This window comes from Castor canadensis, chromosome 7 (assembly GCF_047511655.1).
Source record: "Castor canadensis chromosome 7, mCasCan1.hap1v2, whole genome shotgun sequence".
NCBI lineage: Eukaryota > Metazoa > Chordata > Mammalia > Rodentia > Castoridae > Castor > Castor canadensis.
In genome coordinates, this window is record NC_133392.1 from 136,738,612 (window position 1) to 136,755,403 (window position 16,792).

Sequence of the window (16,792 nt, forward strand, 5' to 3'; positions counted from 1 at the left end):
CAGCAATTTTATAATGACAAAAACTGTATAATGAATAGGGAGGGAAAGAAAGGTAAGGAAAGATCAAATTGTGAACAGAAGATGAAAGAGTAGTTCAGGATGAAAAATGGAGTGCAAGGAAAAACAAGATTGATCAGTGGTTGAGGACAAAAGCAGTGACAGAAAAGTGAAAGTCTGAGCAGATAGGCAGGTATACCTTATCTGAAAGAACAGAAAAGACATGGAAGAAAGGATAAAAAGGGTAAAATAAGTAAAGGAAGAGGTAAAACTAGTTGAGTCAGGATAACAGGTTGAAAATGGAAAATTTTATGGTGGGACAGTCTAATCAATGCACAATATAAGGCTATTTGGAACTGTCACAATGAAACCCCCCATACAACGAATAGATACTAATAAAAAATGGAACACTTTTTAGGTACTAGATAAAACCACACATAGCAGGTGAAGCACTAACTTAAAGAAGTGAATTATGATGCAAACAAGATATTATTAAGGTAAAAATTATGCCACCAGTGGTCAAAGTGATATGATAAATTTAGATGAAAATAAGTATAAGCAAGAATAACAATACATTTTAAAAGGGGACAAACATTTTAAAGCTTAAATAGTTTTCTTTGGTCATTCTGAAAATAACTGATAAATCACTGAAAGAAGTATCTGTGACTATGAAGAAAGGAGAAACATCATTGAAACTTTAGAAACTGCTGATCCCTAAAATAAGAATTAAAGAAAGATTCATTAAAGGAAGCTACAACATCAAATTATTTCATGGCAAAATAGGAAACAAAAAAAACTTATAAAAATTATAATTGTCAACATGACTCAATCTTAAAATCTGAGGTGAACACAGTAGAATATGGAAATTAAAGATATATATTTAAGTATTTATTTTTTAAACCATGTGCTTTAACCTAAACAGTATAAAAATAAAGAAGTCTTTTTGGTATATTAAACTTGCCAAAGACCATCATGTGGAAGCATTTAATAGCTATAAAATAGTAACAGCCATCTTCAAAAGTTAGGGTCATTAAATAATTCATTCAACAAATATTTAATTATCTAGTATGCCAGCTATATAGCTGGCATATATAGTGGACACAATAGTCTAAGTTCCTACCTTTGGAGCTTATGTTCTTTTTAGTTATTGGTAGTACTGGGGTTTGAACTCAAGCCTCCAGGCTTGCTAGGCAGGCACTCTACCGCTAGAGGCACACCTCCAGTCCTGTTCTTTTTTCTTTTATTTACACTGACAGATTGTATTTACCAAGGTCAACATGTTTTAAAGCACATATGTATAGTGGAATGACTAAATCTACCTAACTAACATATATACATTATCTCATACAGTATTTTTTGCTGAGATAACATTTTACATGCCTTCTAGGAATTTTTCAAGAATATATTAGCTCTAGTCACCATGTTTTATAAAGATTGATTACTTGAATTTGCTCTTCAAATTATGTTGCTAAAATACTGTCCTTATTAATTTTACTTTTAAACAAAAATTGATAGGAAATCTCTTTATCTTTTAATCAATATACATGATTCTAAATGACTTTCAGCCACATGTGAACACTAAACATATCCTCTAGGAGATAAAAATTTGTTAACACTGAAGCTATGCAAAAGAATATGCTCTAGGTTGAGCATCCCTTTTTTGGAATGCTTAGGACCAAAGAATAGAGAGAAACCAAAATGTTTCAAAACAAAAAGCACTATTCCTCTTTTTCTCACTTATTCATTCAAACAGTTTCTAACAATCACCTTACTATTCCTCCAATATGCCAAGATGAGCTTATTAAGTGATAGGCTCCGTACTCATTTTTGGTTATTAAAATTGCAATAGACCTTCTGAGGTAGTTCAAAGATACTGAGATAAAAATATGTACAATGGAAGTTATCTAAAGTTAGGAAAGATTAAATAAATCCCAATTATATAACAGAACAAGAAACATAACTTTAAATATTTGTTATACTTAAGCATCTAGTATTTACGGTTACAAGATAAAATGCTACGGTAATACACTACCCCTAAATGTGTACTTATTGTTATATAAGGCATCTCACCAAATGAGGATGAAAGGGTTTTCAAAACACTTCTTAATATATAAAAGCCACATTTATTAAGGTTAAAAGAAAGCTGAAGACCTAGCACCCAGAAAGACCGAAGGCAGCAACACTGCTTTGGCACTAAATATTTCTCAAAAAAACAGAAACATAGAAAATCAAACATAATATATAAGCTAAGAACAAAGTATGTTAAAAGAGGAAAAAAACAAAAAAGACAATGTAGAATTTTGCTATACTTTGAGCAACTTGAACAAGTTTTCTTGGTGAGAGGAGGCGGTGGACGGGCAGGTGGAACTGTGTATCCAGTGAGGCACAGTGTGGAGCAGAAAAGCTGAGTAGACCCTTTCCTCTGATAAGCAGTTTGCCCCTTCTGGAGGATTTTTTTACAACCAGAACATGAAACTCGAACAGCTGCGGCTGGAACTGAAGGAAGCATTTTATTCATGCCAGATGATGCCAATGAAGGCTGAAAGCCAGTAGTCAACTGTGGAGCTTTAAAGAAAGAAAAAAAAAAAAATTGGGAAAAAAAATTTACTTCTTGCCATGCATTTTAAGTACCCATCCTTTCTTTTTCTTCCAGAGTTAATCCTGAAACCCAACAGTATATATGCAATGTACAATTTAAAGGCATTCTAAACGGACAAAGAGAACTGCCTGTTTATTAATACAAGTAGAAATTTCCTCTCATTTGTGTAGCTCAGAATAAATATGATTCATTTACTCAGTTCTGTTTCTTACCAAGAGGACTGCCACTGACTGAAAACACAGCACTAATTTTCAGTTCTCCCTCTTGAGCTTTTTGTTGTTGGCCATGACTATACTCCTTTAAAAAGGAAAAAAAATAAATAAATAAATACAGAGAAAAGAATATTTAAAAGAAATCCAGACATTTAAAACATTTTACTATTGCTATATGGAGATGGAAATTTTTCTATTAACAAGAAATAATAAAATACAAAACAGTAAGCATGTTTGTGTACGCTAAGGGAATTAAGAGAAAAAAATGAATGTTAGCTATATATTAGCCTGTGGCACTACCAGATATTCTTAAATTATTTTTGAAAATTCTTCAATATTACACTATTTTAAATAATCATTTATTATAAAAGTAATACACAACCACTATAGAAAATTTAGGTAAGTAGAAAGACAAAAATTCTAATCATATTTCCATCACCCCAAAAGAACCACTGTTATTCTTTTGGTATATTTCTTTCCAGTCTTTTCCCCTCCTCTATTCAAAGAAAGGCTTTGTTTCTTTACATAGTTGTAATTGTTCTAAAGAAACTTTTTGTATAAACTGATGTTCTGCTCACTTGCATAATAATGCATATTACTCCAAAATAACTTTTTCTGAGAGGGCATCCTGGGGATTGAACCTAGATCTTCAGACATGCCAGGCAAGCAGTCCACCATTTGTGCTATGCCCCCAAACTGCAATGACTAAATACCAGTGTTTCCATGATTTGAGTCCAAGAACTCTTGCAGTCTAAGAAGCCTGAGAAGTGTAAAAGAACATTTTAAAAACTGTGTTATTTCAATGATTTTTAAGTGCATGTAAATGTATTTTCCCCACACCATGTAAACATATTTTAAGTCAGGATGACCATCACATAACTGAGTTCTAATACAAGTTTTCAGTGCTGTTGATTGCTTTTACAATTATATTGTTGCGCTGTGATAGATTTTTTAAGATACTGTTTATCACACTGAAGCCTGCAAAATATTCCAAGACACCTTATTCTTGGGATAAGAATTCCTCCCCTTTTTCAGGGGAGGAATGACAGTTCATTACTCAAACCTGAGAAATACCAGTATACTTTACTTCTATATATATTAATATCACATTACAAGGGAATATGACTTGCTTTAGGCATAAAATTAAGGGAACCCAAACACTCAGTAATTAAGATAGTAGTATTTTTAAATGCAAAAATCCATGATAAATGAAATACCAAAACTATGAAGACAGGATCAGTATTATTCATTTTTTCCCCTTTTGTCTCAGGCTGCATATGGTCCTGCATGGCACCAACATTGCAGAACTACAACCCAATGTTGCTCCACTTAATGTTTTCATACATTTAGTACAATCATAATGCCATAATGAATGTCTCTGTGAATACTCATACTTTAATTGTTAAAGTGGCATTACTAGATTTAAAAAGTACATAGTAAAGGTTTTTTATACATAAGGACAACTCTTCCCAACAAAAATTCTTACTGCAGTAATTTATGAAAAAAATAATTAAATCTTTTCCCACTTTGTTTCAATCTGCAATTATTTTTAATGTTCATTTACAAGTGCATTATAATGTAACTTAACCCTCAGTAGCATTTCTTAAAAAATATGTACTGAGTTAAAATTTTTAGATACTGACGTTTCCATTTTTATGTCAAAAATCTGACAATCTTTACCTTGTGACTTCTTCTATCTTTTACAAAGATTTACTTCCATAATAAATTAATAAGAAAGTGGTTTCATTGTTTATAATACAGTCCTTTAATCCAGGAGTCAGCAAACTTTATCTGCAAAGGGCCAGATAGTAAATATTTTTGACTTTGCAGGCCATATGGTTTCTGTCACACCTACTCAACTCTGCCCTAGTAGAGCAAAAGCCCCAATAGACAATATATAAATAAACATGGCAATATTTCAATAAAACTATTTATAAGAACAGTGGGTACAAAAATAAAATAAAGAAATATGAGGTAAGCCAGGTGCTGGTAGCTCACGCCTGTAATCACAGCTATTCAGGATGCAGGCAGTGATCAGGAGGATCGTGGCTCAAAAAGCCAGCCCAGGCAAATAGTTTGTGAGACCCTCTATCAAAAAAAAAGCATCACAAAAAAAGGGCTGGTAGAGTGGCTCAAGGTATAGGCTCTGAGTTCAAGTCCCAGTACCTCAAAAAGAAAAAGAAATACCAGAGAAGTTGGATTCAGCAGCCACTGATAACTTGCCAATACTGGCTTTAGCCCATTTGTGATTGGAAATTTTTTTTCCTTCTGCCAAACAGTGAATTCCTTCTATTGTCATTGATTGATATATCATATTTTTAGAAATGTCTATTTGGGAGCTATATATTCTATATCATTACCAACCTAACCTACCATGTATACTATCCTAATGAAACTAAATTCAGGACTTTTAATCATTTAACATGGTTTGCCATTTTCAACTTCTCCAACTATTTTTTATGTCATGTGTGAATGTGCACACCTATTATTTCTCTTCACAACTTCAGAACCTGACCATTGATATGTTGATCAGATCACATCAAATCTGTAATTAAAATGGTTTCTTTATTCATTCAATTTGTCTTTTCTCTCACATAAGTATTTTTTAGTTGCTGCTGGAAATGGTGTATCTTTATCTTTTTGCTATCTTTTGTATAACTAGATATATTCAACTAGGTATTCCACTAAACTTTCCATTAATTCTCTAGTAAAGATGCTTATAGTAAGTGATGGATAATTTTATCTCCCTCTTTCCATTATCTTTTCTTCTAACTTATTTAGCATGCCTTGAACCAAAAATTCAACAAGAATTAAACAGCAATGCTGACATCAGTAATCTGTATTTTTTAGCAATTACTAACAGAATGTTCCCATCTTTTTACTTTCAAATTCAGTGATTGTTACTGATGTAAAATATATTTCCTTACCATGATTGAGTATCTATTTTAAGAAATGTGCAATAAATTACATAAGACATCATTTGGCATCTAATAAAGATATTCACAGTTGTGCTGTTGATGAAATATGTATTAAAATTTTCTTAATATTGACTTCCTGACATTGCTATGCTATATAGTACATTAAACTAAATTTCAAATAAAAAATTTTTTAAATATGGAACGCTTCATGAATTTTTATGTCATCCCTGTGCAGGGGCCATGCTAATATTCTCTGTATTGTTTGAATTTTAGTAAATGTGCTGCCAAAGTGAGCACTCCAATAAATTTTTTTTAATCTTAGAAAACTCCAGAAATAATCAATACTTGTTAGCGAACAGTAATGGTCCCCCATCAACTCTCTTAATTCTTTGATGGCATTTTCAAGTGACAGATACAGTCTTTAAGCCATAAATATATATTACTTGTAGGAAAATAAGTTTATATACCTTAATTATTCAATTTGAACACCACATATTGCCTTCCATGCAGAATGTTTGATTTGTATCCCAATAATATTTTATAAATATATGATAAGCAAATCAATGACTAGCAATTAATAAATCTGATTGACCATACAAAAGCTTTTAGAAGAAAAAAAAAACCCACAGGTGTCAAAACAAAAAGTCTGTTACCAGTGCTTTTACCTTCCACTCATTTACCATAAAGGAAGATCATATTAATATCCCAAGTAGTATTTAGAATGAAGATCACAGTTTCTACAATCAAAATAACCTGACATGACTAAAACAAAGCCCCAACATTTGAATGACTGCATTCTACTTTCTAAGAAGGTATGAATCACTATCATGACAATTAGGTAATTAGCCTTCCTATATTAATTCATTCATTTCAATGAAAGATTTACAAATAAGCTTCCCCTTTATGAGAGAAAAAATAATCATGATTTTAACATAATATTTATTGAGTAGAGATTTTGGAACCAATGGGGAAAAAAGGAAAAAAAGAGGTCACTGGCTCTCCTTTAAGTTTCTATTTTAAAATTTTCTCTAAACAGTTTAAAAAACTAAACAACTTTTATTTACAGAAAGATTGGTATACTAACAAAAATAAGATCTTGATTACAACCCCAGACTAGTTCTTTCCTAGACATATGGCCTTGAGTAACTGACATAATCTTTATGAAATTTAGCTTCCTCATCTACAAATACGGTTATATAACTTGTACTCTGGTTATTATATATAGGGTTGTTAAGAGGATAAAACAACAAAGTACATAAAAGAGCTCTATAACTATTCAAAAAAAAAAAAAAAAACTACAGTAAAACTCACAGGAACATGCAATGAGATTAGAATGAAGAAATGAAACTGGGAAAACAAATGAATTTTCGCCCGTAACAGAAGCAGGTAGACAATGACTGACAGACCCAGAAATTTATAACTAAAAGCAAATGGGTAGTTAAAATGAAAAGATAAACATATACACACAGATTTCAGTACCTTGATAATTTACACAGCAAAGTAAACAAAGATCAAAATGAACTGTGTAAAAAGCAGAAGGAAGAAGTGAGCTGAAAGCAAAATTAAAGGTTAAGCACAGAGAAGAACCAAGGGAGGCTCTGAGAAGATGTCAAAGATGCCAAAGCTAAAATTGTGATTTTTAATAAACTATGAGGAAATTTACTAGTAACTGATGGTCAAAAGTAAAGAGTGAAGCCAGGCCAGCACTCAGAAGGCAGAAGCAGAAGGATAAAGTGTTTCAGGCCAGCCTTGGTTACAAAGCAAGACCCTGTTACCAGGCCCCTCAAAAAAAAAAAAAAAAAAAACCAAGGAAAGAATAGGAAACAAAATTACAACAGAGAAAGTAAAAGGCTGATGGCTGACTATACCTGTGAGATCTACCAGCATTGTTGAGGTTAATAGTACTGTTTCTGAAACTGAGAAGAGAACACATTGGAAATGGAAAAGACTAATAAAGCATTAAACGGTGCTGAAAAGCAAGGAATATAGATGTCCAATGGTCATGGGGAGAAATACTTAAAAGAGGAGGATAGTGAAGAGGGAGGAAAAAGTAGTCAGGAAGGGAAGGGAGAGAAGAAAAGGGTGTGGAAAAAGGAAAAGACAAGAAGGAAAGACTGATAATCTATAGCTTATAACACACAAGCTCCCCTGGGGAAATCATCAAAGGTTTGATCCTCCAGGATCTGTGTGGCCAACCAACAAGAGGACAGCTCGGGAAAAACTAGTTTTATTTACTCATAGACTGAGTTTGCTTATTGTGGGGTCGGTCAGGGTAAAGAATGCTTTTAGGATCTTATACTCAGGACCTACCCACATTACAGCTTCTTTCTCAAAGAGTCCAATCAACTAATGGTGAGCCTTTGGGGAAGTTCTCTCCAATAATCATGGTAAAACTTGATATTCAGCATTTTAAAATACATCTTAAATATGTATAAAAATATATGTATTTCTACTGGGTGCCAACAACTCATGCCTGTAATCCTAGATGGAGACCAAGAGGATCAAGATTCAAGGTCACCTGAGCAAAAAGTACTTGAGACCCCATCTCAAAAGAAAAGGGTGGGCATGGTGGCACATACTTCTCATCCCAGCTATCATGGGAAGCATAAATAGGAAGACTGCAGTCCAAATCAGTCCAAGCAAAAAGCAAGACCCTATCTCCACAATAACCAGACCCCCCAAAAAAAGAGAGAGAGAGAGAGAAAGTTGGAGGCATGAATCAAACAGCAGAGTACATGTCAAACAAGCACTAAGCATGAATACCACCCAGTGCCCTTCCCTTGTCTATTCTATCCTATTTATATTCTCTAGCCACTGGAACCTGTTTTGAAAATAGTAATACTAATAGCCTTCCCAAAGTCTTCTACTCTCATTGTACTTGGTCTTTCTTGTAACTGCCTTTTGTCCCAAGGACATGTTGATGAGTCATGTACAAAAGAAAAGGGATGTCCTTAGTTCCCTGCCAGCATTATGATTTCTTATGAATCATCCATGTCTTCCCTCAGACATATAAAGAGATTTGAGATCTGCCTCACATGCACACATGATTGTAGTCTTCTGAAGCATATACTGCCACATGAACTTTTCCTGGGTGTAGGACATTTATCCGTAATTCAGATATCTAAGATCTCCATTTTACCTGCTTCTATAAAGATGCTTTCAATTTACCTTTGATTGAAATATTTTCATACTTCTTCTGCAGTCTTCTTCAAAGCAACCACACTCATATTCAATCAATTCCTATAGCTTTATCATAACTATCCTAATACATTTACCTTTTCCTCAGCACCATGTAATTCTTGCTTCATTGAGCATCAATCTGTCTCATGAGTCACCTACTTCTATAATCAACTATTCTTCTAGCCCTTTATTCCAAGGCACTGGTTCTCAATAGCAGATGATTTTACACCCTAGGGGATATTTGGCAATGTCTGAAGATATTTCTGATTGTTACAACTGGAGGGGGAGAGAGCTGCTACTGGCACTTACTGAGGAGGCCAAAGATGCTGCTGAACATCCAGCAATGCACAGGACAGACCCTCATAACAAAGAATTATCTTGCCCAAAATGTCAATCATGTCAAGGTTGGGAACTTCTAATCAATGAAACATGAATGAAAAATTCTATTCTATGGAAATTTAACATGCTCAAACCTTCTAACATAACAGAGAGCATAAAATAGTTAATTCCTGCTATCTTTACTTTTTACTTTCTGAATATGCCATCTGAACAAAACACAGACTACCTTCAAAAAGTTGTAGTCATCCCTAGATAATTTCTTACATTTAAAAATGGTAACAGTGTATGATATAACTTCTTTCTTTCATCCACCTTTGCAATGCCATAAACTGTGTGGATAACCTAGGTGACTTCAGTCATAATTACAGCATCTTTATGACTTTTGCTTCCAGAGCAACCTTGAAATAGCAGAGCTCTACCCTTAAAAAAATCTCAAACTTAGAATCATGGATCATTCATCAAAACCTCTATCTTCTATCATCTAATTCAATAAACTGATTCTTCAATTAATTAACCCTTCCAAGGACAATGTGTCCATTTAATCCATACCTAACTGTACTTCATTAACAGTAAGTAAAAAGGTTTATTATTCTCCATGAACTCAGTCACACCACAAAACCTGTAAATCACACTAACTTTCAACCATATCTGCTGTAACAATCTCAAATCCTTGAAGGCTCACAAATTCCCTAATCCTGCACTGAAATGTATTGCAAAAATCACAATAGTACTAAAGAACAAAGATGATTAAAAGCCTTAATTACTACTTAAGAAAAATTTAATGTAACTCTTATTATAGACTCACTATCTTATAACAATCTCTTTTTACTCTGTCAACCAACTACTTCACATCTTAAGCACTTCCTCTCTCAAATGAATAATTCAATGTGTGGAACAAAATGAAGGGGGGGAAAAAAGGTGAAATGTTTACTTGAGCATTTTCAGGTTCATCTTTAATTTTGTCTAGTAGTCCCTGCTGTGGTGCCATTGCTTTGTCATACTCATCATCCAAAGGTTCTTCTTTAATTCTAATATTTGATGCAAAGGAATTCCCCAGTTCCGAACCAATGGATTCTTTATTGGCAAATGGGTAGCTGGAATCCTAAAACACAATATAAAGGATTAATAATATTCAAATTTAAAAAGTATTCCTCTTCAGGTTTAGCACCCAAAGAAAAGCTCATTGGAAATGAAGAACTAACTCTAAGGATATACATTAGAGTCGCTCTTCCTAAAAGTAAATGTGCTGTATGTAGGTCTGAATATCAAACACAAGTAAAGAACCTAAGAGTTAGGCCTCTAAGAATGTCTCAAAGATGTCTTACCCAAATAATAACGTAAATTATTTTTACAAATCAGTGCTCTACCTAACACATATAGAGTTTAGAAAGTGACATGAAGAAAACTTTTGACACTTGCCACAGTTTAACAGCAATCTACATACACACTGAAAACTTACCCTAAAGTTTGTTTCTGGGGTTTGTGGTAAATGGGTATGTAATGTTTCTTCAACTTGATTAGCTACTGAAAGAAAAACAAACAAATAAACACATGTATATGAATAACAAATCTTATCAAGAGTGACCTAAAAAGCTATCATTTGATAATCACCTCTCTTTTCCAAAGATGCTTGTCAGAGTGAATTGGGTCCCAAAACAACCCAAAAAAGTAGTTTCACTCAAAGTTCTGTACAATCTGACTTACCCCCAACCTTTCAGCCTTATCTCACACCTTTTCCTTTATTCATTATGCTCTGAAAATTACTTGTGTTTGTTGTTCCCTCGCTTCTGACTCCAAGTCTCCTCTGTCTAGCCTAATGTTTATAGTTTTCCAGACTCTTCTCATTTCCAAATTTACCTCTCTTCTATGAAACATTCCCCGTTTGCTAAGTTAAAAATTATCTCTCTCCTAAGAATCGCTAAAACACAACACATCAGTTATTTGACAGAAATCTTGTACTGCCTGATGATAAACTCTTCTACCACTGCCTCTAATTACAAATTAAACCTTAATGCTATTCAACTGGTTACTGACACATCTACTTGTCTTGTCACTTCTACTACTAGACATTCCTACAGAAAAAGGACTCCCATAATCTTCAATATCATCTACAGGGATATTGAAAATATGTACTAAAAATATCTATACGTATAACTGCATCAATATATATGGAATTATGTGTGTGTGTGTGTATATATATATATATATATGTATACTACATATGCACACACATATATATGCAATGTAAAATAGTATACCTGTGGTGCAAGATATATGTATATGTATATAAGGCAATAGCCTTGTACATAATATATACTCAGAATAGTTATACTTTTTCAAAATACTGGTTTGTTCTTTCTATCATATATTTCCTTAGTTTTGTCAGAAAAATTTTATGGATTGGTATAATGTACTTGCTTTCCTTCACATCAATTTAACATTTGGGAAAGGTTTACAATTTTCACTGCACCAAGTGAGGTCTCAAGAATTCAAGATGAGTAAGAAATAATATGGCCCTCAAGAAACTCCTACACTGGTAAGTAAGGCAAAACAAAAACAAAAACCAGAACTCTAATATTATATGATAAGTACTATAAATAATGATGTATAAGCAAAGTGCTGTGGAAATATAGATAAGGAAACAATTCATTTTTGATGTAGAGTAGTTATTCTGACTAGAAGAGGTTTAGGAATTAGGCATCACTGGGTAAGAAGTACTTTTATTGGCATGGCTATAAAGAGAGAAGGTTATATACAGGCAAATGCAAGAATAGAAGGAAAGGAAGACATAGAAGAAAATACATGATATATTCATTAGTGGAATTAGAGTAAAGTATATACTGGGTAAAGAAGTTAAAAGCCTCAAGAAATTTGTAAAATATAATATAGAGAAAAAATTTTTAAAGCTCCCTAATTTAGATAGGGGTGGGGGTGAGGGGAACAGCAGTTTAAATTAGTGCTTATAGCATGAAGAAATTAAATCCAACTTCAGGTTGCAATGTTCAACCAAAAAAAAAAAAAGATCAGGTGATTTGAGTATCTTGCCTTCTCATCAAAATATTGCAACCAGGGGAGGGGAAATGACATTTAGAGCAACTTTTCAACCATTTATACCATTACCAAAAGTTACTGAGGGAAATTCAATCACTTTGCAAAGAACAAGATAAAAGAAAAATTAATTTAACTGTTCATATTTCACTTAACATCAAAAGCAATAAAAGGTCTGTTATCAATAGTACTTTTTTAGTTTGTATTATGGCTTTATTCCAACAATTATTACCTGCTTTATCAAAAAAACTGCTTTTCAACCTTGAATCCAAATCTTTATGGGGTTTATCCAACCGTTTTTCACGCTCATGATAAGTTAGTTCTCTATTTTTCTCCTTTCCAGAAAATGTCTCTTTGCTGTTTTCTCTCACTAGGCTAAAATCTTTCCGTATTGATTTAAAGACAGAAACCTGATCAAACTGTTTAGGAAAGTCTTTTTTTAACTTATTTTGAATTTGTATTTCACTTTCATTGTCTGATTCATGCTGTGTAGCTCTTCTCTCTACTTCCAAGCTATCATCAGTATGAATTGAAGAAACAAGATTGTCCTTTGAACTAAAATCCTGTTCATCCTCATTGTCACTACCAACGACTGGAATTCCTGCAAGATCCCCAGAGTTCAAAAAATAATCATCTTCATCCAGCAATGAATTTTCAGATCCTGTTTGATTCGGCATTCCATAAGGCATGCTGTCAAGGGTAGGAGTTAAGTTGTGGTCTATATCTTCAGACATTTCTGTATCCATGATACCACCACCTTAAAAAGTAAAATACTGTTTAGACAAGTGATATGCTACAGATGACCACAATTATAAGGTCTGTCTGGTATTTAACAAATACATATATTTTTTCCGTTTCAAACAAAATATAGATATTACCATGGTACTCCTTTAACACTTTGATATAGTTGTCATAGATATGACTATTCCTACCTGACAGTTAAGGAAATGGGAAGCCAAAATTTGAAAAACTACTTTAGGTTAGAAAGAAAGATAATGTGATACAGAGAAAAGAGCACCAACTTCAGAATCAGACATATGTATATTGCAATCATAGCATGATCCTGAAAATCTATGTGATCCCAAGAAATAAACTCTCCAGAGCCTCTAAAACAGAATACTCACCTTCAAAATTAAGTTGTGGTGAGGATTAACAACAGTTATGTATAAAGGGCCTACAAGCACAGTAACTACACACAGGCAGGAATATGAAAGTAAGAATTATAATTTTTATAGTGTGTATTCTGGGTCCAACTACCCAAGATAGAACACAAGTTTTTAGTTTCAGAGTCCCCTTTTCTCTGCACTAACACTAATAAGGACTTAATCCAGTTAATGTTACAATCTTAATACAATGTTTTATGTTAAACATAAAAATAAAATTTAGCCATCCTAAATTAAAAAATAAAAAAAAAAACTGTTTACTGTTTGCAACTATATGCTGGTCTCTCCCACTGCAAAAGAAAACCCCCAATCTTACAATGCCCTCACAAATTAGTAGAAAACAACTATACATTAGTTTGCTTTTGCTTCACAACCCAATAATCAGCTCCCAACTTCCCATCAGAACTACTCTTATTAACATCAATCCTTATGTGGCATATCCCTCCTGAATAAAATTCCTTTAGCTTCTCTCTCACTGTATTTCATCTTACTTTCTAATTGGCCCATTAATTTATTTTACACACTTCTTCCTCTGCCCATGGCTTCAATATTAGCTTTCTCTAGGATTCCAGGTCTCTTATCTCATGCACTCAGACTAACCTACTTTATTCACCTGCATAGCCTTGACTTTTTCCCGCTGACTTTCTAATCACTTTTGCTTACATCTTTCATCCAAGACTCACACCAAATTTCAGCTAGCGACTATCCTCTAGGGAACTCCAACATAACAACTCTAAACTCAAATTCATCATGTACCCATTCCAAGCATACAGTTGTTACAGTTCCCACATTTGATTAATAGATTCACCAAATCAGCAGTGGCTTAAAAGAGAAAAGAAAATTATTACAATTCTCCTTTCCCTTGGAAAAATTCTGTCAATTATACCACTCAGTCTGTCTCAAATTTATCTCTTCCACTCAGCACCAAGTTCTAAGGCTACTAATCTAGTCCCATACTATTGCAACATCTTCAATAGTGTAATACCCTAAGGTTGAGTTCAAGCATAAAGAACAAAACAAAACAAAAACAGAGGGCACTAACTCAATCCATGTAATCACGGAGGAACCAACCATATTCTTACAAACTGTATGCCCAAACCACATTTAAGGGGCCCACGAGCAGGCAAAATGGAACTAATGAAAAACAAGAGTGAAACAAAAATTGAAAATAATAATGGCTCTGGCATCTTTTTTTTTATCTGTTTCTGAAGCCCATGTGGTTGGTTCTTCAATCCTTACCTGGATTGCAGGATCCAATAAATTCTATTAGTTTGCTATTTGTAATCAAATCCTAACTATACAGAATCCACATGAAAGTTTTCTTCAAGTTGCCCTCTCCATAGAAACATAATTATTTTTCTAAAACATAAATCATTCCTATTATATTCTCCCTTGAAATCCTTCAATAGCTCCCCACTGCCCAAAGTACTAATTCATTCATTCTGCACATATTCTATGGTTAAGTCCTGTGCTGTATTATAAGGATAAAATGATAAAAAAGATGGCAACGATTCCTGTTCCTTACAGAGGTAGAAAAACAGGGAAATAATCAGAAGCAGTATGATAGTAAATAAATAAACATTTAAGTTTATAACGATGTCAAAAAAGGGGGGGAGAAGCTGTGTGCCACCAGTGGCTCACACCTGTAATCATAACTACTTGGGAGGCTGAGATCAGGAGGACTGAGGTTCCAGGCCAGCCTGGGCAAACAGATCCCAAGACCCCATCTCCAAAATAACCAGAGCAAAATAGACTGGAGGTGTGGCTCAAGTGATGGATCACCTGCTTTGCAAGTATAAAGCCTTGAGTTAAAATCTAGACCCACAAAAAAGGTGGGGGAGGAAAGCCAGGTGCTGGTGACTCAGACCTGTAATCCTACCTACTCAGGGGGCAGAGATCAGGAGGATCATGGTTCAGTGCCAACCCAGGCAAATAGTTCATGAGACCCTATCTCAAAAAAAAATCCACCACAAAAAAAAGGCTGAAGTGGTGTATCACTTGCCTAGCAAGTGTAAGGCCCTGCGTTCAAACTTTACTTTGGGGAGAGAACTTTACTTTTTTTTAAATGATAGTAAAGTTTATTAGGAAATGAATACATTTTCAATAGACTAAAAGCAGATCATCTCTAGAGTAAGAAGGAGAATGACCTTATTCTAACATATCAGAACAATGTTATTACTTATAGAGGAAATAATAGAATTATAAAATCACTCATACTTTCTAAAATAATCAATTCACACAACAGGTAGTAAAACAGATGGCAGAATCTTGGAAAATGTACATTAAGGAACTTATAGATAAAGCCATACAGAGAAAAGCAGGGAAGAGAAATGAGAGAGGGAGCAATATATGTATTTTTGTGGTACTGTTCTTTCAATTATTCCATTTATTTTAAAATTCTAATAATAAGAGAAGATGGGGGAGAAAATATAAATAGAGAACTAGGGTGCCAACACACATACACACACACACACACACACACATACACACACACACACAGCACTACCAGATTGTAAGCACCTATAGGTCAGGGTTAGAACATTTTCTATACAACACTTAATCCTTATTAGAGGGTCACATGGCATATGTTCTGTAACTGTTTCATATATGACATGCATTTTACAATGTCAGCAGTTTAAGTTCTATAGCAGATGATAAGCAGTATTGTGAGTATTTTCAATATTTCTACATTTAAATTCAGGATACACTATGGAGAGAAAGAGATAGCCATCTGGAAAAATTAGATCCCTAACACACCAAAATAACTTCCACATGTATCTAAGTTTAGAAAATTAACAAAACATGGAAGAATTATTCATTTTTTTAAAGAATTATTCTTATGTCATGAAGAACAAGCCTTTCTAATGAGGGCACAAAATCCAGAATAAAAGACAAAATAACTGAATAAAAATATAAAAATTCCTAAAGCCACAAAAACAACAAATCAAAAGATAAAGGACAGGGCTGATGAAATGGCTCAAGTATTGGAGCGCCTGTCTACCAAACCTGAGGCTCTCAGTTCAAACTCCAGCAACACACACACACACACACACACACACACACACACACACATACACACACACACAAATAAACTGACCCAAAAAATTTTTATTCTACTAGATCACAAAATAATTTCCCTAGTAGATAAAGGTAAGATTTGGCTCAATAAAGAAACAAACAACCACATACATATATAAAAGCAAAGGACTTTAACATACATTTCACAGGAAGAAAAAATCAAAGGTTAAAAGAGAAATGCAAATTAATAGTACAGTAAGATACCATGTTCACATAACAGGTTGGCAGTGATAAAAGGTTTTGATGAGTCTTTCAACA

General features: G+C 33.7%; 1 protein-coding gene and 1 non-coding gene across 9 annotated transcripts in view; both read right to left on the bottom strand.

Annotated features, from left to right (window-relative positions):
* Nucleotides 1-16,792, bottom strand: part of Zmym4 (zinc finger MYM-type containing 4) — a 129,756-nt gene that overhangs the window by 40,182 nt on the left and 72,782 nt on the right. For 4 of the 8 annotated variants that reach the window (XM_020159640.2, XM_020159638.2, XM_074080600.1 and 1 more), the window contains exons 3-7: nt 12,526-13,050; nt 10,705-10,769; nt 10,177-10,347; nt 2,809-2,893; nt 2,307-2,562 (exon numbers count right to left, since the gene is read on the bottom strand). In XM_020159640.2, coding sequence (XP_020015229.1) covers nt 2,307-2,562; nt 2,809-2,893; nt 10,177-10,347; nt 10,705-10,769; nt 12,526-13,050 — 1,102 coding nt within the window. The remainder of the gene's footprint in view (nt 1-2,306; nt 2,563-2,808; nt 2,894-10,176; nt 10,348-10,704; nt 10,770-12,525; nt 13,051-16,792) is intronic. The other 4 variants (XM_020159639.2, XM_020159641.2, XM_074080602.1 and 1 more) reach the window with 2 other exon arrangements.
* Nucleotides 5,917-6,023, bottom strand: LOC141425158 (U6 spliceosomal RNA). Its single transcript, XR_012450250.1, has one exon. It is a non-coding gene; the product is annotated as a U6 spliceosomal RNA (small nuclear RNA).